Here is a 24,846-nt window from a genome sequence, read left to right as displayed (position 1 = left end):
GCCTGCTGGTACGGTCGCTAACCTTTTTACAGACTCACACTTTCGATACTACATGGTTATATATATTGTGGCATAGTGACCAACCAATGTAACTACAACTAGTTACCATGGCGATTCACAAGCTTTTCCCGGTTAAGCTGCCGCCTCGGTACATAGTTCTTTACCCCATATTAAGTATCTGGGGTAATTTTCACTTCAAAGGTGACCCAAAGACGTGTTAATGAAGCTCTACATCGTCACTACTAGGATAACTCCTATTTTGAAATCAAATTGCCATATTTTGAAGCTATGAAAGCATCAAGCTCGACGGAAGGGTTTTTCCAAGTCCAGCCGTCAATTCAACCCCAGATTCAGGAGGATGCAGTGCTTCGTCGGATCGTGTCTTTGCACCTGCCGTCCCCTCTGCCACCGAGCCTGGAGAAAGACCTTACTCGATTTTCCAGCTTGGTAATATCTAAGCCAGTTCTTGATTTTGCTGCTGAGGCTGAACGTAATCAGCCATACCTGAAACCACTCTCTACTTTTGGTATCGAGAATAAACAGGATCCACTGGTTACTGGAGAAGGATGGCGTGCACTTCAAGACATCAATATTAGAGAAGGCCTCGTGGGGCTCGCTCCTGAGCCGGGATTGACTGGCCACGGTACACAGTGGAATACCCGAGTGTCCAAGGGCATCAAAAGTCATCTTTGGACCCCAAGTTCGGCAATGGTGACATGTCCAGGTAGCATGACCGATGGTGCTGCAAAACTGCTTAGCAGACACCTTGACAGTGAAAATGGCCGGATATTTGCTGAGGCGCTGAAAAGGCTTACAAGTCGGGACCCGTCTATCGCTTGGACAAGCGGACAGTGGATGACAGAGCGATCGGGTGGAAGTGACGTGCGCGGCACAGAAACTGTAGCCCGCAAACTTACACCTAAAGAGATGGAGGAGGACGACGGGGTTGATTCCGAGGGTATGCCACTGGGTCCCTGGCGACTTGATGGGTTTAAATGGTTCTCCTCGGCCACGGATGCAAACATGTCCATTATGCTGGCCAAAACGGGAGAGCATTCCATCAGTGCCTTTTATGCACCATTAAGAAGGCAAGTTAAAGGGAAAGATCCCCGGGAAAGCGAACTAAACGGAGTTCGCATCCAGAGGTTAAAAAACAAGTTTGGCACAAAAGCACTCCCTACTGCGGAATTGGAGATAAAGGGGATGAGAGGCTACCTTGTCGGCAAAGAAGGCCAAGGGGTGAAAGAAATCTCAACTATTCTTAACATCACCAGGACCGGAAACTGCATCGCATCAGTCAGCTATTGGGGGAGATCATTAGCTATCTGTCGAGCTTATTCTAAAGTAAGAGTGACAAGTGGAAGGCTCCTTCAAGACACGCCGTCATACGTGAGAACACTGGCAAGAGACCACGTCAAATATGCAGCAAGCATGCATCTAACATTTTTTATTGTGGCCCTTCTTGGTGTCTCTGAGGGAAGCAGCAGTTCTTCCTGCATGGCGTCACAAACAAATATATTGCCTCGGGATAATAATCATACCCTTGCATTGCTCCGGCTGCTCACACCTATGGCAAAGGCAAGAACTGCGCTCCGTGCTATTAAGGGGGTGCGAGCAAGTATGGAGAATCTCGGCGGGATTGGGTATCTTGAAAATGAAGACCCTATCCTGAATATTTCCAGGATTTTCCGTGATACTTGCGTTCTCAGCATCTGGGAAGGAACTACGGAGGTCATGGCAGATGACTTAATGCGAGTTGTTAAAGGCAGCAAGGGCCCGGACTGCTTGGATGCTCTGGATAAATGGGTAGCCCATGGCCTAAGGGTAGCCAGGACACACTCATTCACCGATGAGGTGATTGTTCTCCAGCAACTCTGGGCCGAATTCTTATCCTACGTTCGAACAAAGGATAGAGAAGAACTCAACCTGTATGGCAGGAAATGCCTGAAAGATTTAGAGCGGCTTGTATGCGGTTGTCTGCTTATCATAGATGCGTCTAGAGATGGTGATGGGGTTGCTAAAGAGATTGCTAGACGTTGGATCCTCAGAGATGCCATTTCTCCAACGTCATGGACAGATGAAGTGGGCTGGGACAGCCGTATTGTATATGGGGATAGTGCAAGGCCGCGAGATGCTCGTTTATAAACTGCCCCCGTTGCACTTTTTCAACGCAAATACGTATCTCTTGGGTTTCAACCAAGAAAGATTTATAGCCTTTACAATGAATGGACAAAGACTTCAGATTGTTTTACCTAAGAGGACCATCTTAATGCCATGTCAAGTATATCCGTCACTCCCCAAAATATATAATCTAGTTTGTAATATATGTTTATTTATGTCCATCTGCCCTAGATCAAGGGAAATCTCAGCCCATCAAAAACTCCCGATTACATCCAAGTAATCTCCGTTCCACTTTAATAATTTTTGGATACCCTAGCCATGCTTAGAGGTGTTTCGAAAATGCTGAATGCAAGAGATATAAAAGGAAACAGGTGAGAGATGGAGAGAAGAATGGCCCAATATGATGTCGTTAGTCGAGTTGATCCAGTTGCAAATGACACCGGCTCTCTGAGGTTGAAGAAGGAAATTGATTCTCGGATGCAAAAATGGCATCCTTACCCTAGTTACCAGCATCATGCGCATCCAGCGGAAGCCAAAAAAAAACTTGTCAAATGCATGTCTGAACGGAGTAACGAAACAGTGCGCTGATATCGAGTATACCCATCGATGAAAGTATGAGTACTGATGAAGGGTCAGAACATGTCATTGCCATTCCAACCCAGAAAAGGGAGAAGCCAGTCAGACTCATTCTTTTGAGTTTGATGAAATGAGTTATCGCGCGGGCGATGGAGGATACGTATTGTATCGCCAGCAACAGGGGGTTGAGGGGAAGTTGAGGGTATCGCTCAAGGCTCCGCATCAAAAAGCCCACCCATCCCGGGGTTCGGAGTGGGCTTCTGCTGTGCTGTATTGCTGGTTGACATACTCGGCTGGAGAGGAGCCATCATGCCAGAGCCAGTGCCTACATCAGCGGGGTTATTACTTCCATTATGGTTTTTAACGGGATTCCCGAGTAGATCCTCGGAAGGCTGGGGCTTGTGCTGTGCATTCCCTGGCGCAGCATCATTACTGTCAAGATCAAGAAGTGATTCCTGAGCCTGGCTGGGTTTTACTGATTTTGGCGCTTGTGGGGGAATATCAAGTTCGTGGTTTACTTTTTGGCCAGGGAGAATCGCAGTAAATGCGAGAATTTGCTCTACAGCCTTAGAAGGGTTATGAGGATCACTAAGATAATGTTAGCCTCACGCGGATACAGAGGAAAGGGTTTGGTTCAGAATTATTTGCTTACATGTGAGCATTTATAATCCAGTCAAGGTTCTCTCTTCCTTCTTCAGACCCTCCGGGGCCTCCTTGGACGGCGCGGAAAAGCTTGGGTCTCCATTCGATGTTTTCGTTAGCCCGAGTAGCGGCTTCTTCTCGCTGTCGGTCTTCAATCTTAGTCTTTTCTTCGGTTGCAAGGTCCTGGTTCCTCTCTAGCAATGCCTGAACGGTGCTATACCAAAGCTTTTGTGACTCGCGGCTCGATTGTTCTTCAAGGGGTCGAGTTAGAGGGGGAGTGTGCTTTGCATGTGTGGCGTTGAAGAGCAGTTCCTTTTGTCCAGTCTGTCCGTGGAATTTAGTAAGACGTACTGGTCTAATCTGATACGAGTCGACATACCGTGACATCCTTTATGAACATTTCTCCGTTCCAGAGACCTGACAATTCATAGTACACCTCGCCGGTTTCGTCATTTTTGATGGTGCCTCCAATGGCATTGTATGTCCCGGAGAAGTAACCCCTGGTTTTGAATTCCAGGTCCGCAACAAAATGGTTCTCTGGGCATTTGACATAGCTGTGGTCTCCCAACTCATATTTCATTTTTCCAAAGAGAATTCCACGAGCATACATGTTTGGCTGGGTTATAATGCTGAAAAGAGAAGTTAGAAGATATTATGGTTATATTTGGGAGGGGGAGAGGCCACTTACTATCGCTCGCCATGGCCTTTCTCCTTTCCTCGGTTCAGGAACTCCATGTATGAGATTCCCTCCATCATACTTGCCGCGGAATTGCCCAAGAATCTGCTTCTCGGTTTCAAAGTACCGTCGATTCTGATGTTATGCTCCGGTGCCATGAAAAAGTAGCTTGATTTGGGTGGGTGGTGTGACGTTTGTTCAGCAATGTAATAGCCCTTGGTGCCATCGGGATATTCCCAGTAGCCTGTGAATGTTTCTCCCAGGATAGGATTAAGGGGTTTCTTGACACCACTGTTTTCGATCTGTCAGCAGGAGTAAATTGATTGTCAAAGTATTTGGAGACTTACGGAGGTTTGATATGCCATCCGCTAAGGTAGAATTTAACCACGGACACGAACCGTTGGAGCGGGTCGTCAATCTCAGGCATTGGTAATAATGTCTCGGGATGAGCCATGAAGCTATAGAAGTCAGCAATTGGGCCTACCAAATCCACATCCACCACCACCGCCACCACCACCATGGTCTAACAATGAGCAGGACACAGGAGGCGTACTTTGTAATTCTCTCCAACATTGATCGAGGTTCCAGAAGAAACGTAGGAAGCACAACTCGGCTCAGATCGGCCCCAGGCCTCAGCTGAGAGATGATGTGATAGAGTACTGCACGCGGCGGGAGAATAGCATAGCACATTAGCATCGTAACTATTTCATCGCCTGGATGCCTGATTTATTTCCACAATCAAGACATCTTCGGCAGAAACTAGGCCAAAAACTCACTGTTTCCCTGGTCCGGCTCCACGATCTCTTCCTCCCCTCCCGGGGTAGGGGGTCTGCTCGACTCATCTACTGACGAACGGCTGCCTAATTCCAACAAGTGAGGGGAGCCCATGGGTTAGCATTGTTCAAGAAACGGAGGTCCAACAGTTCCAGCAAACAAGAAACAGAGGGTGCAGAGGGCAGTGCTATGCAGCCCTCCAGCCCTCCAGCTCTCCAGCTCTCCAGCTCTCCAGCTCTGGGGCCATCATGACGTACTGTTGTTCGTTGGAGTCCGGCGGTGTGACACAGAGTTGGAGGGTGAATGACTGTGCGAACTGATCCCCGGTATTGGAAGCTTGGGCAACATGGTGGAATACAGCTCTCTGGCAGTAGATATAGGCGGTATCCGTTGGTTAGCTATGCGTGCTCTCTGCTCGAGGGTTCTGTCCGTATGCTCAGCAGCTCAGGGCGAGTAAGACATCAAAGCGTGACAAACGGTAGCTAGGTTGTTATGACGTTCGAGCGGCCGGAAAACGAGGGAAGGCGGATTTGTAGCTGCAACGCAGGTAGACGGCAGCCTGGAAAGCTCTCTGAACTGGCTGGCTACCGATGTGCTATCACGATCGGCTCTTGCAACTGCGGATTGACAGCTGGATGGTCGAGGAGGCAAAGCTGGGCTGGGGGATGCGGCGGGATGGACGGTCGACGGCGGCGGGCGCAGCGGTGGTGGTGAACAACCAACTTAACTAGTTATGCTAACACTAACCAACTAACTAGTAGTGAACAACGGGAGAATGACCAGAAGGGCGTATAAATACTGCAAGACTCGTGGCTGCCGCTTCCCCTGGGCTGGATGAATCGCGGATCCTGGGCTGTTCGGAAGATAAACGGGTTGAGCGAGCAAGGCGAGGCGAGCGAGTCGGTGACGTTGGAGGACTGGGAGGACTGGGAGGACTTTTGGGGCGGTTCTTTTTCTTTTTCTGTTTCTCTGCTGCTAACTAGTCAACCCTGCGGAGGGGTTTCCCGCCCGCCTGCACGCCATACAAAAGTGACCCGCGCTGCAAGTCGCTGTCTCTGATTTAGACCCATTAAATATTATGTATAACTAGCTAAGGGAGCCTTGGGTTGCTCTGTATTTACTCCGGCGAGGCAGGCCAGGCGATGGGGGCGTGTAGGCCTGCGAGTCCTTGCTGCTAACATCCTTTTCTTTCCCTCGCCCTGGCTGCTGCTGGTGCTGGTGCCGGCGCTGGTGATGCTCCTCATCCCGCATCAATCGGTTCATAGGGAAGATTTAGTTGAGTGATGATCGCGGGGCCCTTTTCTTTGCTTTTCCCTGCCATGTTGGCTGGCTGGCGGAGGGCTTCTGCTGCATGGATTACGGCTCGATATGACGCAGTCAACTGAATATCTGATACTGCGGATTTTTGCCTCCTGAACTGCCAGCTTCTGCCCCTCCTGAGGCTCTACAGAGTGCTGCTCATGCTAATGGCTCTATTGTGTCTATGGTCGGTAGTTATATATACTAGTTCTAGATCTTGTTGGTTAAATAAAAGAAGGAAAAGGGTCAAACACTGGCAAGACCGGTCCTTTTTTTTTGCAGGCACAAGACCTGAGCAAGGGATAGAAAAAGACAGCAAGATTCATAGAAGATCGCGGGGGATCCCTCAGTCACTAGGTCTACTCCCGACGTATGCACTCAGATGCCTTCACTCGTCCAGGCCCTTGTCAATCAGCGGGACATCCCCATCTGTGACTTCGTGGACAAATCCCATGTCAGGCCGGTACAGCATAACATGGAAATGCTCAACAGCATGGACGGACTTTAGGGACTTCCAGTTGCGGAACCAGATGACCTGTGGACCAAGAGAGACGATGTCAGTTTAACCGCAGCTTCCACTCAGGAAGGGTAACTTGGGGACGGAATTGGGGAGAGAGAGTGTGTGTGTGTGCGTGTGCCTGAAGTGTCCTTGGACCATCCTTCGGACCCTCTCCTTCATTTATGCATACCTTCTCTGCAGGAACCCTGCTGCGAAAGGTCGAATCCACAAAGTCGTCAATTTCCTTTCGCGCGCGAGGCGTGAGATCGTCTGCTACCGGATCGTCCTCAAAGGTAAACTTCGTCCACACTACCAGGTGGATGATGCCCTCTTCGACTCCATAGGGCCAGTCGTTGTAGAGGATCTTGTGATCATCTGGATATCGCCCGTAAATGCAGTCAGTGTCAGTGCACAACCGTAGTATTCATTATGGTCAATCGAGTACGTCTTGTTCAATATGACAAAAGAAGGTCAACAGGCTATAACAAGTACAAGAGCGAGAAGGGCTTATGCTACCAAATAAGGTGGTATATTTGGCCCTGCAGAGGTAATCAAGTCGACCCTCGACGCTGGAGTTTATGCATAAACGGCCGGCTTGAGGCGGGACAAGCGATTAATAAAAAAAAAAAAAAAAAAAAAAAAAAAAAAGAAAGAAAGAAAGAAAAGAAAAGAAAAGAAAAGAAAGAGAAGAAGCGAGAAAAATTCAAGAAAAAGAAAAAAGAGAAGAGGGAAAAAAAAAATATAGGATGAGTTTGAGCAATCACAGACCGGGGTTCTCGAATGGCCGTGAGCCTCTGGGAGCCATATCATTCTCCCAACGCAGCCTCTCGCGGACAACGAAATTCATGACCGAGCCATACTTGGACTTGACGTAGGACGTGTATTCAAGATATCTCCTCAGATCAGAAGGCACACGGCGGAACAGATCGATCCGGTTGGAGGCTGCCCAGGCCAGCGTCAGTTGGTCAGTTGAGTATGAGATATCATCGATCAGTTGAGTCCGTCGACGAGAAACACACCGATTATTTGGCGTACTAGATCCCAGTCTTGCCGAACATATTCGCTATCTGGAGTCGACAGGATGCTAATATTCTTCGCCGGCAGGTTGCAAAGATAGTCTGGACACTCGGCTGGCCATCGATCCCGGGGTACATTCACCAGCCAGTACGGTAGCCCCTCCGGCCCAGCCTGTATGGGAGCTGTCTCTGAGCTTCTGGTCATCTCCTCTAGCTGAAAGCGTCGTGTACAGAGTATAGTCTATGGATCTATAGCGAATCCAATATAAACCCGAGGGAAAACAGAAAGAGTGAGTTTGATCATATCGACAAACATATAAAAAAGGGTTTGGAGTTGCCACAGGCTAGTTGCACCTGCTTAGGCCTAAGTTAGTTAACTACATGCATGATGGCCGTTACTGACTCAATCGCAGAAGTGTATATATATATATATATACATGCATATTTGCCACCAACATATCTCTCCCTCTTTTAGCAGATATTGATCATTCATTGAACATACCACAGAAACCTATTCGGGCACCAGCAAAGCAAACATGGAGCCAGACACCCAGATGAGAGCTGCCCTGCTAGTGGTTGATATGCAGGAAGATTTCTGTCCACCTGTGCGTTCCGGCCATTTAACCAGTCTGCTCATACTACTATAGGAACTAGCAATGCATACTTATCAAAATTACAATGAACAGAACGGCTCTCTTGCCATCCAGGACGGCAGATCAATCGCCCCGTTGATCAACAAGCTTCTCGCTCTGCCGGGTTTCGTGGTCAAGATAGGGACCCAGGATTTCCACCCAGAGAGCCATATATCCTTTGCCACAAACCACCCGGCACCGTCGAATATACCATTTACTTCGACGATTGAGACCAAAAACCCCGTGGCCGGGGCTGAAGATGAGACTAAAACACAACGGCTGTGGCCACCACACTGTATTCAAGGGACCAAGGGAGCTAGCTTCATCCCTGAAATCGAATCTGAAAAGCTGGATGCCATGGTCAGGAAAGGGATGGACGAACGGGTAGAAATGTATTCGGCCTTTACTGATGCGTTCGGAAACGGCAACTGCGTGGAGGCCGGAGGAGCCAGCCATGACCTGGAAGCTCTGCTGAATGAGCATCAGGTGTCGGATGTGTTTATCGTCGGGCTCGCGGGGGACTATTGTGTCAGGTTTACGGCCATTGACGCTGCAGACCGTGGCTTCAGGACCTACGTTATTGACGAGGCCACCAAATGCGTGGATCCGGACGAGGGCTGGGAGACTTCCAAGATGGACATGGCTGCTCATGGGGTTCGGGTAATTAGTGCTGATGGGATCGAAGAAGCCATCAATAAGTCATGTATTAGGGTCTAATGCTAGTACCAAACATAGAGTAGTGTTTTGGGTATCTGAATGGCCATCTAAACAAATAAAAAAAAAATATCCCAGTGTAACCGGCCTGTACAAACGAAAAGTAAAGGCGCAGCGGATAAGATACCGCATTCCTGATCGTAATAGGAATCCCCACCAGAAACCAATGCCTCAGGAACACCTATAACTCCAATGCAACGGAAGAAGTGTAAACGGTGAGAAGTAGACTGAATAAAGTCCAATCATACTGCCCAAATATCAGGTATAAAGTTCACCAGCAGTCGCAGTCCCTCGCTCTGCGTCCTTTCGCCGGCTCGATGTCCCGTTTACTCCTCGGTCCTCGTTTTCATCTTCATTCAGCTGGTTTTCTTCCTCGATTTCCTTCTCGATTTCCTCTCGAATTCCTAATATATCTGGCGGAATCACACTCATCTGAACGCTTGGTGCACCATTAATGTATCGCAGCTGCTCCAATATCCCTTCAACAAGAGAATCTAGATACTGCTTGGTATTCTTGTTCTCAACTTTCCGTAGATCTGATAGCGGCGGGAAGAGTGAGCAGTCAGGCTGGAAATGGCTGCGAAAGGGAAGTGTTTCGGGAAGTTTGGGGTCGAGCTGATCTTCGGCTCCAACACATATAGCTGTCTCGTAAGCCCACAGACGAGAGACATTGCGAGGAGTATACCCTCCACCACCAAGAACGAGAGTAGGTAGGCCAAACGATTTTGTAAAGGCAACACATGCTCCGTGTGCGCGAATATTGAGGTTAAAACAGCCCAGTCTGTCACAACCCAAGCTATCAGCACCACATTGTAGGACTATCGCAGTAGGTTGGTAGGTGGTAATGCATGGGCCGATAATGGCTTTAAAAAGGTTGACGTAATCATTGTCTTCGATTCCGTCGTTTAATGGGACGTTTAAAGAATGGTGAGCCCCAGGGTTTAGGGGATGTGTTGGCCCAGTGCTATCGAGCGGGCCAGTTCCCGGAAAGAAATTATCCTTGTCATATTTGTGGAAAGAAACGGTAAGAACTCGGTCTGTTGACCAAAAAGCCTGCTCAACTCCGTCTCCATGGTGGACATCGATGTCAATATACATCACTCTGGGATGGTGCCTTAGCAGTTGAAGGATTCCGAGTACAATATCATTGATGTAACAGAACCCGCTTGCCTCTGTCTTTTTCGCATGATGCAATCCACCGGACCAATTAATGGCAATCTCGGACTGATTATTGCATAGTTTTCGAGCAGCATCGACGGTTCCACCGGAATAAAGAGCGCAGTAATCATAGAGGCCGTCGAAAATGGGACAGTCATCGCCAAAGTTGAACCCGGCTAGCCGATCCTGTTGCGCTGCGCTGTCCATATCGGCGGGAATAACCTGGCTCAGAAAGTCAAGGTAATCTGTGCTGTGGAATTCCGCCATTTCATCGTAAGTTGCTGCTCGGGCAACATAAAGATCCATGGCGTGGTGCATCCCATAGGCCATGACAAGCTGCTTGGTGAGCGTCAGGCGCCATGGCTTCATGGGGTGCGACTGGCCAAAATGGTGTGGTTCAACGGTTGCATTTGAGTGCCATGACACTCTGTACCCCTTCGGCCTCTTAATGATGTCGTGAGCCACCTCATCAGTGGTCTTGCGGTCAAATGTGATGGTTGTGTTGGCGAGGGGTGGAGGGCCGTATTCTTGGACAATGGCGGATCGGCCCATGGTCAAGTACAGGCGTCTGTCGGTTTTCTATCCCATAAACAGCTATATCTAGCTATGGTTATGGCTATATCTCGGGGATGTTCCTTGATATCTGCGTGTCTGCGACTTGGCTGCTCTTGCGACGTTGTTTGGATTGTGCTGGACGAGCTCAAAGGTGGAATTTGCGGATAAATTTGGGCCATCAAAACGAGCAGCCAATCAGAAACCCGCAAAGTTTATACCCCTAATTAGGACTAGTGCGGCTTATGGCGGAGCATAATCCAGACTAGTCCTAAAATGGACAAGTGATCGATGTACGTGACGCCAAGCTTTTATCAGGTGATTGATTACTCAGACCCTTAATGAGGCAACTTTCACCTTCCATCGTTTTCTCATTGACGGCGTCTTATTGATTTACGACAATAACACTAGCTGTTGCTTGTACAGCTTGGTCTGGAGGCCTGCTTGTTTGTTTCGTCTACTGAGGAGACTGAACTTATCTGCTTTCCGGAATCCCCACGCTAGCAGGAAGCTCTGGGACTCGTGTTTGTGATATTTTGCCATGGCACATACAGAGGATTGCTCCTCTGTGCTCGAGCAGTTTGTCCACAATGGTAAGTGCAGTATATCACTACGTCACCTTGGCTAGTAGAGTCATTGACTGACAGCTTTTCTATTAATAGTGGCAAACTTACCAGCAGAAATAAACCATCTGATGGAGGAGATCCAAGCTAAAGATAAAATAATACAAGAGTGTCGCGCAATTATTAACTCGAGGGACGGAAGTTTACAGAAGTTTATCAAAATAAACGGAAGCCATGCGTTGAACCCGAAAGAAGAAGCATACAGCAAGACTATCCTCCAAAATATGGACCGGTGCCAAGTACTGCAGGATGAGAAGGTTATCTTGAGCGATAAGGCCAGCATTCTGCTGGACCGACATATCAAGCGACTCGATGTGAAAATCCGCGAGCTCCAAAATGATGGCCTTCTCTCGAACGATCCGCCGCTTCCTTCTCTCTTCCAGAATAAGGACTCATTCCGTGAAACTCCCAAAGCCATCTTTCCTGAAGCCACAACCCATGAAGGGTCATATTCCACCCCGTTGAATGCCGCATCAGGAAACATGAATTTACAATATAACCTTGCTCAGAGACTGAACAGTACTACTACTACCTCTCGTGTTCCGGTAGGGGCTGCTACTGCTACCCAAGCTGCTGCTCGCAACTCGGCACCGGCTACACCAGCAGCAACAGCACTACATCAGCAGCGCCGTGAATCATCTGCAGGAGCAGCTGATAGTAAACGGCGGCGATTAAATGGATCAATCAGTACGCTGCCTGCTGCACCCTCAAACCTGCGGCAGTCATCAACTGGCCCTGGGACCCCCAAAGCGGGGACCCCGGGAGTATCACGGGCAGGTAGCGCCGGTCCCCGTTCAACAACCGGAGTGAAAAAGCCAGCCACAAAAAAGGTTGCACCGCACCAACAAGTACGCAAGATAAAAGCGCATAATGCGCCTGGAAAGCCGACAAAGCGATCGTCAAGTGGAAACCGCTTGAAACCCGTATCTGGAAATGGGAGGAAGAAGTCTCGATCTCCAGCGTCAGGTATAGCGGATGATGATGAAGAAGAATCGATGCTCAGTAGTGCTGATATGTCTGATTCTGAAAATGCCCATATATCTCGACGACAGATGGCACGGTCTTCACAAGAGGATGCGGATGATGATGATGAAGAAGAAGGAGGTGAAGACACAAAGACATATTGCACTTGTCGAAGCGTTAGCCATGGAGACATGGTGGCTTGTGATAATGACAACTGCCCGTACGAGTGGTTTCATTGGAAATGTGTTGGGCTTACCAGAGAGCCCTTAGGAACTTGGTATTGTGATGAGTGTCGCAAGAATTTGGGCAAATGAGGAAGTGTGTTCTTATACTACATCTTGGATGTATAATACTTACGATAGTGTAGATATATTTTTTTAATGATTAACGTGATATGACCCGGAGCTTGGAAGAGTATTCTCGATTGCTGCTGAATTAAAAACTTGAAACCCTCAAACGCATTGCTATTCAAAAGAGGGTAGATAGTAAAAGTCACTCAGATACTTAAAACCACAAATATATTGACCCTTTTTCCCTCCCATGTTGTAGCTTCGCTCAACACTGTAAAAACAACCAAAAGAACAAACACTGACTCCGGCGCTATGCTTTCTATGTTATGATACAACAAATAAGGACGAACGTGTCCTGTCGCTTTTTCTTTTTTTGAGAGCAGGAATGGAAATATGCCCAGATGATGTTGCTGATGCGGTCATTTAGACACTTCCGATAATGTTTAGTTGGTTCTGATACTGGTATGATGTCGAAAATTGTGGTTGATAATGAGATATCAAATGATAGATGTTAAAATGATAATGCAGAACTTTTCAGCCACTCGTCGAAATACTCGCAGTTCTCGGCGTTGACTGGTCCTCCTGGTCGGCAGAGGGAAAATACGGGACATTGGCCGCAGGGGGCTTCCGTCATGCCATTTGATCCCAAGGCCGAGCCTTCATTAGCGCCTCCATCAGGGCCCTGAAGACCCAGGTCACGCTGGAGGGAGATTTCATTAGGCTTTTTGACGCTTCGGTATGCGGCTCCATCTCGAAGGGAGACCAGCCTTCCATCGTAGCAGAGCATCTGCAGGAGTTGGGAGATGCTTCCTTCGTCCATCGTTACAGGTGTGAGTCCAGAGCCATTTATGGCCTTTGTGATATCAGCTGTGGTTGGATGACCCTGGTATGAGGGTAGATATGGGATGTATTGTGTTTCCGAATCGTCGGCCTGCAACTTTCGCTTCTTCCCTTTGGGCTGGTCTTCAGCTCCTGGGGAGTTCCAGCTCCTTGCGCTGACCCAGTGTTCAATCCAGCCACTGAGGCCACGAATGAAATCTGCGTCCAGCACGCCGTCTGTAAACCATGCACCTCCAGTTATTTCCTCACTGGGCTGTAGGCCCGATAGCATGTATATTTTTCTTGAAGGATATTTGACGTTCCGGACTGATTTGACATAATTTTTTGCTTCAAGAGATTTCAGACATCGGTTCATAATAGTTTGATGTAAGTTTGTCCGTGTCTTGATGATTTTGGTCCAGATACCGTTCCGCCCTGTCGAATGAATTACATTGTATACCAAACGTTCCTCACCGTTGAGATTCTGTAACCTATCATAGTGTTAGTAGATATAGCATTATTGAACATTGATATCAAACGGGCAAAAAGTCACTAACTTTTCGGCATCTGACTGCGCAATGATCTTCCATGCAAGACGGTCGTCTTTTGCCTGCAGGAGACGAAGTAAGCTCTGGTCAACTAGAATCTGGGTACATCTCAAGAGCAGCGCCAAATCATCGTTTGGTATGACTCCTAAGCCGAGCAAGTCTTGCTGGTAGAAGAGATGGTCTGCCGGGAAGCTGGAGAGGCACTGGTCGTACAGCTTCATCGCCAGGCTCTGCGGATCGCCAGACGATGGCTTTGCTCGCGAAGGGCCAGCATTCGAAGCCATAGTCGATTATATATCTTATTCTCTCTGTTTGTGTGCTCCGTCGAGTATGTAATTGCGCCTAGTCGGGGGATCGGGGTGCGCAGGAGGGCCGAACTATCACCGGTAGGGCCTGGGAGAGCGGTTCATCGCTGGACGTCTACTGCGTGAAGTAGTGACAGCGGCCGTCGATATCTACAGGATAGTAGCTTGCTGGTTGCCGGGCGTCTTTGGTGGTCGGAGTTGTCAAAAGGCCAAAGAAAAAAAAAAGTTCGTTTCCTTCCCCTCCAGACAGAAGCAAAAGCAAAAATAAAAAGAAGCTCGAAATTTCCAGAAGCTTTTCCCACGTCGATAAATATACAACAGGACAGACGACAGAGGCCTTCCACAGGACGGACTCTCTCTCGACAGGCAGACACACAGACAAGCTTGACCCTTATTCTAGTGCTGCGATAGACAAGTGACCATGGCGGACGATCTGAAGGCAGAGGGAAACAAGGCGTTTGCGGCCAAGGACTTTGCTACAGCTGTGTGAGTACCCAGAAGACACCTTGACCCGGACGGTGGATGAGCACGAACTGATCGGTTATGAGACAGTGAGAAGTTCTCTGCGGCCATCGAGCTCGACCCAAGCAACCATGTCCTCTATTCAAACCGCTCGGGAGCCTATGCCTCGCTAAAGGACTTTGATAAGGCGCTGGAAGACGCAAACAAGACGACAGAGCTGAAGGCAGACTGGCCCAAGGGCTGGGGCCGTAAGGGAGCTGCCTTGCACGGCCAGGGAGATCTATGTGAGTGGCTACGCGGTCTACAGGCGAATAAAAGGGAGCTCTGGTTCTAACTGTGGTTGTATAGTGGGTGCCCACGATGCGTATGAAGAGGCACTGAAGCTCGACTCAAACAATGCGCAGGCCAAAGCCGGCCTAGAGGCTGTGAAGCGTGCGATTGACGCCGAAGCCAAAGCAGACGGCGTCTCTGGTGATCCGACTGCAGGACTTGGAAACATGTTCAGCGATCCCAATTTAATACAGAAGCTGGCCAGCAACCCAAAGACTGCGCCTCTCCTTGCAGACTCAGAGTTCATGGCTAAGCTGCAGAATCTTGCAAAGAACCCTAACTCCATCGGCAATGAGATGCGGGATCCCCGATTCCTGCAAGTGATGGGTGTCCTGCTTGGTGTTGATATGTCCTTTGGTAATCCCCCAGAGGGTGATGGTGCTACTGGCGGTCGATCAAAAGAAGCGGAGGAGGATGTGAATATGCCTGATGCACGTCCTGCGACTCAAAAGGCCCCCGAGCCCGAACCTGAGCCAGAGCCTGAAGATGAGGAGGCCGCTGCAAAGAAGAAGGCCAAGGCTGAGGCTGACGAGGAGAAGAAGCTGGGTACAGAGAACTACAAGAAGAGACAGTTTGATGCTGCAATTGAACACTACAGCAAGGCGTGGGAGATATACCAGGACATCACCTACCTGACCAACCTCAGTGCCGCACAGTTCGAGAAGGGAGAGTACAAGGATGCCATTGCAACCTGCGAGAAGGCCATTGCCGAGGGTCGAGAGATGCTTGCTGACTTCAAGATCATCGCAAAGTATGTATACTTGGAACACTAAACTACGACATATATCATGTGTATGTACTAATATTGCTTTAGGGCCTTTGGACGAATCGGATCTTCATACGAGAAGCTTGGAGACCTGGCCACAGCCATCACTAACTATCAAAAGTCTCTGACCGAGCACCGCACTCCCGAGATCCTCGCCAAGCTGCGTGCTGCAGAGAAGGCGAAGATCAAGGCCGAAAAGGAGGCCTACCTCGACCCTGAGGAGGCTGAAAAGGCCCGCGAGCTAGGCAACAAGAAGTTCAAGGAAGCTGACTGGCCCGGCGCGGTCGAGGCCTACACGGAGATGACCAAGCGTGCGCCGGATGACCACCGCGGCTACAGCAACCGCGCGGCCGCCCTGATCAAGCTGATGGCGTTCCCGCAGGCAGTCCAGGACTGTGACGAGGCCATCAAGCGAGACCCCAAGTTCATCCGAGCCTACCTGAGAAAGGCTCAGGCTCTCTTTGCCATGAAGGAGTACAACAAGTGCCTGGATGTCTGCACCGAAGCACAAGAGCACGATGAGAATGGCGCCAACCAGCGAGAGATTGAGCAACAGCAGCAGAAGGCGCTTGAGGCTCAGTTCAGCGCTCGTGCGGGTGAGACTGAGGCTGAAACAGCTGAGAGAATCCAAAGGGACCCAGAGGTAAGTTCTTTTGTGCCTTTCTTTTTTTAAACCCCCTTGTTGCGCTATCAAATGTGATATGGAGTTAATGATGATCACTAACATAAATGTTTCTCCTACTTTAGATCATGGCTATTGTCCAAGATCCAGTAATGCAGGCTATCCTCCAGCAAGCCCGAAACGACCCAGCTGCCCTTCGTGAACACATGAAGAACGCTACTGTGCGTACCAAGATCCAGAAGCTAATAGCAGCTGGAGTGATCCGAACAGGATAAACGGCGAGATTGATTGACTTAACGAGGACAATGAATATGAAGATTAAATGCTAAAAACCAGGCACTAAAGAATATCCCATTAGTCGATGTAGTAATGAACAGCAACATCATATATTCTTCCTTTTCTATCCCTTTCCAGCCAGTTCTCAATGTCTGGGTGGAGATAAAACCCATAGTATGGTAATTGTTTCCAGGGGATGGAAACGACGATGACGTTGATATAGTGAAGATCGGAAGATCGTGACAGAGTAACTTCAACCAACCCCGGAGCAGTCTATGGAAGGTGATAATATATCTCGGAGGAGAAGCAGGTACCCGGCATCGTCTGAGCAGGCCTTGTCTGAAACACGGAACCGTCAGAAGAAGGGCAGCCAGCTGGTCAAGTGTGCCCTCCAGCTCCAGCATCCCCTCTTCCCGTCATCGATGCATGTCATTTTTCAATCGGACTCCCATGCCTGAATCAGGACATCATTGCTTTTTCTTTTTCTTTTCTTCTCCCTTTTCCCATTATTTCTCAATATTTGTGTCGTTTCTCTTCTTTCCATCCCGTCCAAGCCAAGGGTAAGAATGAGGTCCTGATGCATCTCACGCCCTTTTTTTTTTTTTGTTTTCTTTGCCCAGGAACCTGTCATAATATCATAATAATATATATGGACAAGGTATAACCATATTTCTGAACCAGCGCCGTGGCTACCCATGCCACCTCTCTGCGTCTGGTCCCGTCTCCGTCTGCCTCTGTTTCCCGACTCTAAGGGAGACTAATTCTACCAGCCAGAGTGTTGGGCTCCCTCAGTCCGAAGAAAGTCGATGGGAAAAAAAAAAAAAAAAGGGAACGCACGGCCAGCGTTACTGCTGCAACTGACTGGCAGTTAGGTGGAGAAGGTGGCCTGCCTGAAGCCCACGATGTGGCAAATATTGCTGGTTGGGCCAGTAAGGGGGTCAGAAGTATGTCAAGACGAAGGGGCATCAGCCACGATCAAGCTTGCCTGTATCACGATATGGACAAAATTTCACGATCATCGAGGCGAGGGGGCGTCTGCCGCGGTCAACCCGCTCTCCCATGTCTTCTCTTGTCACCCTTGACCATAGGCAGAGAGCGTGGCTGGTGAGGTGGAGGCCGGGTTGCGTGTCATCGTATCGGCTGCTTGGGACCAGAAGCTGCTTCCCTGCAAGCTCGGAGCTCGCATCTGGCGCAAAAAGCACGATCTCGATGGAGATGGAGTTAAATATCGTTAGGGATGCTTCCTGCTAGCACGTTACTTGCCACCAGGGCGCCCGCCGTCTCGTCTATCCCGTCTGCTGTGTCCGCTCAATGCTGCAGTGATGGCTGGTAGACAATTGTTGTCGAAAAAGTCGGCATCGGTAGCAAGTCGATATGAGTGTCCGCAACCTTCACGCCCTCCGCTCTGTGTAAAAGAACCTGTGTAAACTCCCCCATCGTCCTGCCTATCTCTTGCTTCTTTCTCTGTCCTCCTCGTCCTCTCTGCTTTCTCCAAGCCAGGTTCCACATCGCGGCCCTTGTCCGGGGTGTTGGTTGGTGAGATTGCGGCCGTCCTCTTTGGCCGCAACTCTTGTCGGTCGTTGCTTTTTCCCCTGTACTTTTGCCCAGTCGACGGCCTATTTTATTTATCTCCAGCTCCGCCAACTCAGCCAGAACTTAATTGCTCTCCCTCTCCCCATCTCTGCCGGCTGTGTGTGTGTGCGTGCGTGTGTGCGTGTTGCATGTGTGAAATGAGCTGCGGTGTCGTCTGCTGTGCTTGTGTAGGACCAAACTCCGCCGTCGTCAAAAAGTGAACCAACCACCAAAAACCCCAGTCGACATCGCCAAACAACCCAGCCAGAACGACAACCACTCCATCCAGCGGCAGTCCGCCCTGCGAGCTTGCGTCTCCCCGTTGCAGCTGCACTCCCACCCCCCGCGCCTCGCTGTCCTGCAACTTACTCCCCGTCTCTCGCCCGCTCGCCGCATGAAGCTCGTTGCTGCGACTTGAACGGCATCGATACGTGAAGAACAACCAAGGCGGAACGTCCAATTGCTGCCCGCGGCCATGGCTACACAGGCAGAGTCGCCAGCCACCGACGCTGCTCGTCCGGCGCCGGAGGCCATCGAGCAGAAGCTAGTAGACGAGAGCAAGAAGGCCGGAGTGCCTGCGTTCCAGTTCGATCCGGATGCGTCGCCAGAGAAGAAAGCTGAACAGGCAAAGATGGTGCGTCGGCTCCCCTTCCCCCCACCCTCCTTACCAGCCAGTGTACAGACATACATACATGCTGCTGCTGCCCCTAGAATGGACTCTAACTGACCATCTGTAGGCGATACCTGCTGGTTTCCAGAAGAATGGCACGAATGGAACAAACGGGAGTCAGGCTGCTGTCAATGGGAAGGAGGCTGGTGCCGTTGCTCTAGCTACGGATATGGTACGTTGAAAGGGATACCTCAGCATTGTTCACTGATATTTTCACTGGCCTACTGTTTCATTTCCATTCTTTCATCATCAATTCACCTCAGAGACTGACCAGGGACTTCTTTTTATCTCCAGGGAGCTACAAATGGCACCAAGAAACCTGCCGAAATGGAAAAAGCTGACGAAGCAGACAAGCCCAAGATGGAGGTCAAGGAACTCTCTGAAGAGGAGAAATTCGCTCCCGGTAGAACTGGATGGGCTCCTCGATTCTCTGCTCCAGCTGCAGAAGACAGTGCCGTTGAGGAACCGGGGCTGCCTCCGACTCTCCTAGAAGGGAAGCTTGAGGATAAGTTCTTCGGAGGTAGGTATCCAGCCAGTGTTGTTTCTTATTTGAGCAGGGGCCTCGGTAGCTAACATCACCGTGTAGATTGGTACCACAACACTGCAGTTATCATATTTGCCTGTCTGGCTTCTTGGATTATTGCTCTCTTCGGTGGTGGTCTAGGATGGGTGTTCCTCGTCATGGCCGCTTGTGGTACCTACTACCGTACTTCTGTCCGCCGTGTTCGACGAAATTTCCGTGATGATATCACCCGAGAACTGGCTAAGAACAAGCTCGAGACAGACACTGAGACTCTCGAGTGGATAAACAGCTTCCTCGCCAAGTTCTGGCCCATCTATGCCCCCAATCTTGCTCACTCTATCATTTGCTCTGTGGACCAGGTTCTCAGCACTTCTACCCCAGCTTTCCTCGACAGTCTGCGGCTCAAGACGTTCACCCTCGGTAGCAAACCGCCTCGTCTCGAGCATGTCAAAACCTACCCCAAGACTGAGCCAGATATCGTCCTCATGGACTGGAAATTCAGCTTCACCCCTGCTGACAAGATGGACTTGACTGCTCGCCAGATCAAGGACAAAATTAACCCCAAGGTCGTGCTTGAAGTTCGTGTTGGTAAGGGCATTGTCAGCAAAGGTCTCGATGTCATCGTGGAGGACTTTGCCTTCTCCGGCCTGATGAGAGTAAAAGTAAAGCTGCAAATCCAATTTCCACACGTCGAACGTATTGATATTTCTTTCCTGGGCAAGCCCGAGATCGACTACGTCTGTAAACCCATTGGTGGTGAGACCCTAGGCTTCGATATCAACTTCATTCCTGGTCTCGAGACCTTCATCACCGAACAGATCCACGGAAATTTGGCGCCAATGATGTACGATCCAAATGTTTTCCCCGTCGAAATTGCTAAAATGCTCGCCGGCAACCCAGTTGACCAGGCCATTGGTGTCCTTGCCGTTACCATCCATGGAGCCAACGGTCTCAAGAAGGCCGACCAGTTCTCCGGCACCCCAGACCCTTATACCCTGGTTTCGATCAACAGCCGAACCGAATTGGGCAGGACAAAGACGATATCTGACACTTCGAACCCCAAGTGGAACGAAACGCTCTATGTTATTATCACCTCGTTCACCGATGCCCTCACTCTGCAGGTCTTCGACTGGAACGAATTCCGAAAGGACGTTGAACTCGGAACCGCAACCTTCTCCCTGGAATCTCTTGAGACTGAGGAGGTGCATGAGAACCTTAACCTCGATATTATGCAAAACGGCCGTAACCGTGGTGTCATGCAGGCAGACGTTCGCTTCTTCCCCGTCCTTACTTCCAAGAAGACCGATGGTGGTGCCATTGAGCCCCCACCAGAGCTCAACACCGGTATTGCTAAGTTCACCGTTGAACAGGCCAAGGATCTCGATGGAAGCAAGTCCTTTATTGGACAACTCAACCCTTATGCTGTCCTGCTTCTTAATGGCAAGGAAGTCCACATCACTAAGAAGTTGAAGCGTACCAACAATCCCATCTTCCCCGACCCATCGAAGGAAATCCTGATCACTGATCGCAAGACTGCCCGCCTCGGAATGATGATCAAGGATGACCGTGATCTTGCTACCGACCCCATTCTTGGGAAACAGCAGATCAAGCTGAACGACATGTTGAAGATGATGGACAAGGGCAAAGAATGGTTCGAACTTGCTGGTGCCAAAACCGGTCGTGTCAAGATGAGGTTAGAATGGAAGCCAGTTGCTCTCAAGGGTGTCGTAGGCAGCGGTGGTTACATCAACCCCATAGGTGTCATGAGACTTCACATTAAGAACGCAAAGGATCTTCGAAACGTCGAGACCATGGGCAAATCCGATCCTTATCTACGTGTCATGAAGTCTGGAATGGAAGTTCGCCGTACCGTCACCTGGTTGAACAACTTGAACCCCGAGTGGGACGAGGTTCTTTACGTTCCCGTCAACTCTGCTCGCGAGAAGCTGGTTCTTGAAGTCATGGATGACGAATCCATTGGAAAGGATCGACCACTTGGTTGGGTCGAGTTGAACGTTGGCGAGTACATCAAGGAGGGAGAGGATGGTGAATACGAAGTTCACGATGAAAAGAGAGATTTGTCCACTCCTCTCAAGCTCGATGGCCGCAGTAACCAGAAGGGAGTTCTCAACTACACTGTCGCCTTCTACCCAACTCTCCAAGTTGTTGACCCCGATGAAGAGGCCGACGAGCTCGAGGCCCAGAAGGAACTCGCTGCCGCTGCTGCTGAAGAAGAAGGCAAGCCGACTGATGCTGATACCGCTGTTAAGGCTGAGGCTACCACGAACGGTGATGCTCGCCCAAGCACTGACGGCCTGGTCAACGGCGAAAAGACCGAGAAGGAAGTACCGAAGATCCACCTCACTGCCCAAGATGTGCACAAATATGGTATGTTGTATCCTATGCAAAGGCACACTGCAAATGAATGGAACCTAACGAACAATAGAATCTGGTTTGATTGTCTTTAAGCTAGAGGAAGGAGATTTCTCAAGCACTGGCACCCAGCTTGAGGTTTTGATGGATGACAACCTTTACCCAACGTACACCTCTCCTAGGATTCAATCCAAACACATGGTATTTGGCGATGGTAAGAAAGGAACCATATGATGAAGTGTTCGTTGATCAATACTAACCGAGTGGTATAGTTGGCGATGCATTCGTTCCTGAAATGGAGTTCTCCAAGATCACCCTGCGCCTTGTTGACAAGTCTGACCGTCACAACGAAGACTCTGATGATCACTCAATCGCCAAGCTCTCTGGACCAACTCTGGCCACTCTCCAACAATGTTTGGTTAGTTTTAACGTCTTGCTACTAACTAGATGCCCGAATCCTGTTTGACTGACAATGTGATAGTATAAACCAACTGAGCTTGTTCTGAGAGGATCCGATGGAATCAACAGCAAGGTTACTGTGAGCTTGAAGTATCTCCCGGTTAAGATGAAGCTTGACCCATCGGAGAGCATCAACAACATGGGAAATCTTCGGGTGGACGTCCTGGATGCTGCCGACCTGCCATCAGCAGATCGAAACGGATACAGTGATCCATACTGCAAGTTCAAGCTTGGAGACAAGGAAGTATTCAAGACCAAGGTCCAGAAGAAGACACTGCACCCAGCCTGGAACGAATTCTTCGAAACACCCATCAAGTCTAGAATTGCAGCTAACTTCAGGGCTGACGTTTACGACTGGGACTTTGGTGACAAGGCGGATTACCTGGGAGGCACTATTATTGACCTTACCAATCTGGATCCATTCCAGGCACAGGAGATCAGCCTTCCTCTCGACGGCAAGTCTGGCGCAATCCGACTGAAGCTGCTCTTCAAGCCAGCCTACGTTACCCGTTCTCGACAAGGCTCATCTACGTTCTCCGGGACCTTTGCAGCTCCAGGAAAGATTGTTGGAGCCCCCGTCAAGGGAGTCACCATGCTTGGAGGCGGAGTAGTCAAGGGGGCGTCTTTCCTCAAGCACGGCTTCAAGCGATCCAGTCGTGCCCAGGTTGAGACTGAGGCCGAGCCAGAAGCCGCCGCCGCCGCCACTGCTACCAACGGGACTCACGGCCACACGCCCAGTGTGGAAGTGTCAGCACCAGGAACCCCTCAGCGCGCCGGAGCATTAGCAGACTCACCCTCCGGATCCCCCGTCATGTCACACTCGCGCTCACGCAGCAGCGCTTCTCAGGCCGGTCTCGGCGTATCTAGTATCAAAGGCGAAACGGGAGCAGCTAACATCACGATTGTCTCTGCTACCGGCTACCCACGCTCCACTAACGTCCGAGTAGTAGTCAAGCAGCAGACCAGCAAAGGGATGAAAGAAATCCACAAGTCCAAAGCCCACAAGGCCCACGGCTCCTCCTCCGAGACTGAATCAGTCGTGCAATTCGACCCCGGCCACGAGACCATCAAGATCAACTCGGTCACGGCGGACGCCCAGTTCCAGCTTCAAGTCAAGGACCACGCCGTCTTTGGATCTGACGACATCCTGGGAGAAGCTCTCTTCTTCCTGGACGACCAAGGGTCTAACGCGGGCAAGGAGCGTAACGTCAAGGTTGGAAATGGCTTTGTGACTATCAAGACTGTCTTTACGTCTTCGGAGTCCTCGTCTCTGAGACCAGGTACTTCCCATTCCAACACTGGTCCAGAAGAGAGCACCGCTGACTCTCCAAAGCCACGTAGAAGTTTCCTATCGAAACGAAGCGTCAGCGGCGTGGGCGCATCTTGATTGAGATGAGAAGGAGAATGAGAGGGAGAGGATGAAAAAAAACCCGGTCGAATCTCGTACACTATGGTAACCATCTATCTTTCTGTTTTTTGCGATACCTCCTTTCTTTCGGCCTCCTTTTTGATATTAGTTTTCTGTTTCAACTGTCATGTCAGCCAATCTCCTATTCTACTCACTTTTGACCTCCATATGGCCTTTTAGGTAATAATGTCAGTAGCAAGTTTGTTTGTTTTTTCTTTTCTTTCTTATACTGCTTGGAAGGTAACTAATGAAAGAGAAATACCATGTTTTTATATTATATTCCACATTTTCTGAGTATCATGGTAGTTATCGAATGAAGATGGTCATCGAATGGTGGATTACGTTACCGGAAACTGAAAAGGATACGGTAAAGGTCCTATGGGAGCAGCAGGTAGCGGATGTGGTTAAGGTAACACAGGCAAGGGGGAATTGGCGGCAGGTTGTCATGGGAGGATGCTGTTTATCAACCTCGGATGACATTGGACGCCTTCGCAGCCTGCTTGTACCTGAATGAACGGGGAATTGCTAGTTATTTGTTAATAGACACTCTTACAGCTGATCCAAGTTGATAGCCAAATGTCAGCTTCCAACCGTGTATATTGAGTAGAGATTTCATGATATATTTACCCTCGTCCAAGCTCTTCAATATATATTTTCATTGGTTACAACCCTTGTAACCAATCGTATTCACATAATAACTAACTCTTTAACTTGTAAGAGACCCAATAACAAATCAGAACTCAGAAATATTTTCTAGTTTTACTTTTTATTGTATGTTATTTTTTATTTCTTTTTTACTTATCTTTCTTGTGTATCGATGAGAACAACTTCCAATCCTTCAGAGTGTTGAAGCTTCCAGACAGCTCAATTACCGCTGTTTATGTTCCCCATAAGTATAACTATGGCATAGCCTGTCTATGATGAAATCGATCGTCTATACTCCCCATCATAGGTAAAAGAAAAAGGAAAATCAGATACCACCTGTGTGCACCCTAAGCCAACGCTCAATCTCATGCCCGATATAAATTGCTTCCTTGCGACTCGTGCGCGAAACAACTAGGAAAAATGCAATGAAATTACCTGTCCCATACTAGGATCTAAAACTTCTTCACCGTCTTCCATGAGATTGGCACACTTGACGACGTGGGCAGCCAGGTCTTGTTTCTATTGCTCTCCTG

The 24,846-nt window shown here is 49.4% G+C and overlaps 8 protein-coding genes across 8 annotated transcripts; 5 read left to right on the top strand and 3 right to left on the bottom strand.

Annotated features, from left to right (window-relative positions):
* Positions 1–288: 288 nt before the first annotated feature.
* On the top strand, positions 289–2,145 carry ARB_00266 (acyl-CoA dehydrogenase, putative; the record flags this gene model as incomplete). The annotated part of the gene is made up of 1 exon (XM_003013402.1): positions 289–2,145. One exon carries the CDS (start codon positions 289–291, stop codon positions 2,143–2,145), a length of 1,857 nt encoding a protein of 618 aa, XP_003013448.1.
* A 761-nt stretch (positions 2,146–2,906) lies between these two features.
* ARB_00265 (uncharacterized protein) lies at positions 2,907–4,535 on the bottom strand (the record flags this gene model as incomplete). Its single annotated transcript, XM_003013401.1, has 5 exons — positions 2,907–3,285; positions 3,350–3,663; positions 3,719–3,968; positions 4,028–4,306; positions 4,363–4,535. 5 exons carry the CDS (start codon positions 4,533–4,535, stop codon positions 2,907–2,909), a joined length of 1,395 nt encoding a protein of 464 aa, XP_003013447.1.
* Positions 4,536–8,139: 3,604 nt separating this feature from the next.
* Positions 8,140–8,952, top strand: ARB_00264 (uncharacterized protein; the record flags this gene model as incomplete). The annotated part of the gene is made up of 2 exons (XM_003013400.1): positions 8,140–8,208; positions 8,251–8,952. The coding sequence occupies 2 exons, from the start codon at positions 8,140–8,142 to the stop codon at positions 8,950–8,952; spliced, it is 771 nt and encodes a 256-aa protein (XP_003013446.1).
* Positions 8,953–9,207: 255 nt separating this feature from the next.
* Positions 9,208–10,659, bottom strand: ARB_00263 (uncharacterized protein; the record flags this gene model as incomplete). The annotated part of the gene is made up of 1 exon (XM_003013399.1): positions 9,208–10,659. The coding sequence occupies one exon, from the start codon at positions 10,657–10,659 to the stop codon at positions 9,208–9,210; it is 1,452 nt and encodes a 483-aa protein (XP_003013445.1).
* Positions 10,660–11,200: 541 nt separating this feature from the next.
* ARB_00262 (uncharacterized protein) lies at positions 11,201–12,559 on the top strand (the record flags this gene model as incomplete). The annotated part of the gene is made up of 2 exons (XM_003013398.1): positions 11,201–11,252; positions 11,322–12,559. 2 exons carry the CDS (start codon positions 11,201–11,203, stop codon positions 12,557–12,559), a joined length of 1,290 nt encoding a protein of 429 aa, XP_003013444.1.
* Positions 12,560–13,046: 487 nt separating this feature from the next.
* ARB_00261 (uncharacterized protein) lies at positions 13,047–14,186 on the bottom strand (the record flags this gene model as incomplete). Its single annotated transcript, XM_003013397.1, has 2 exons — positions 13,047–13,845; positions 13,912–14,186. The coding sequence occupies 2 exons, from the start codon at positions 14,184–14,186 to the stop codon at positions 13,047–13,049; spliced, it is 1,074 nt and encodes a 357-aa protein (XP_003013443.1).
* A 442-nt stretch (positions 14,187–14,628) lies between these two features.
* Positions 14,629–16,662, top strand: ARB_00260 (uncharacterized protein; the record flags this gene model as incomplete). Its single annotated transcript, XM_003013396.1, has 5 exons — positions 14,629–14,693; positions 14,760–14,953; positions 15,018–15,750; positions 15,814–16,408; positions 16,513–16,662. The coding sequence occupies 5 exons, from the start codon at positions 14,629–14,631 to the stop codon at positions 16,660–16,662; spliced, it is 1,737 nt and encodes a 578-aa protein (XP_003013442.1).
* A 2,048-nt stretch (positions 16,663–18,710) lies between these two features.
* Positions 18,711–23,647, top strand: ARB_00259 (uncharacterized protein; the record flags this gene model as incomplete). Its single annotated transcript, XM_003013395.1, has 7 exons — positions 18,711–18,869; positions 18,973–19,077; positions 19,200–19,425; positions 19,492–21,816; positions 21,875–22,015; positions 22,074–22,219; positions 22,283–23,647. 7 exons carry the CDS (start codon positions 18,711–18,713, stop codon positions 23,645–23,647), a joined length of 4,467 nt encoding a protein of 1,488 aa, XP_003013441.1.
* Positions 23,648–24,846: the final 1,199 nt, after the last annotated feature.

This window comes from Trichophyton benhamiae (genome assembly GCF_000151125.1).
Source record: "Trichophyton benhamiae CBS 112371 chromosome Unknown contig00070.0, whole genome shotgun sequence".
Taxonomy (NCBI): domain Eukaryota; kingdom Fungi; phylum Ascomycota; class Eurotiomycetes; order Onygenales; family Arthrodermataceae; genus Trichophyton; species Trichophyton benhamiae.
Note: the sequence above shows the minus strand (reverse complement) of the source record. Positions and strands in the feature narration are given on the sequence as shown.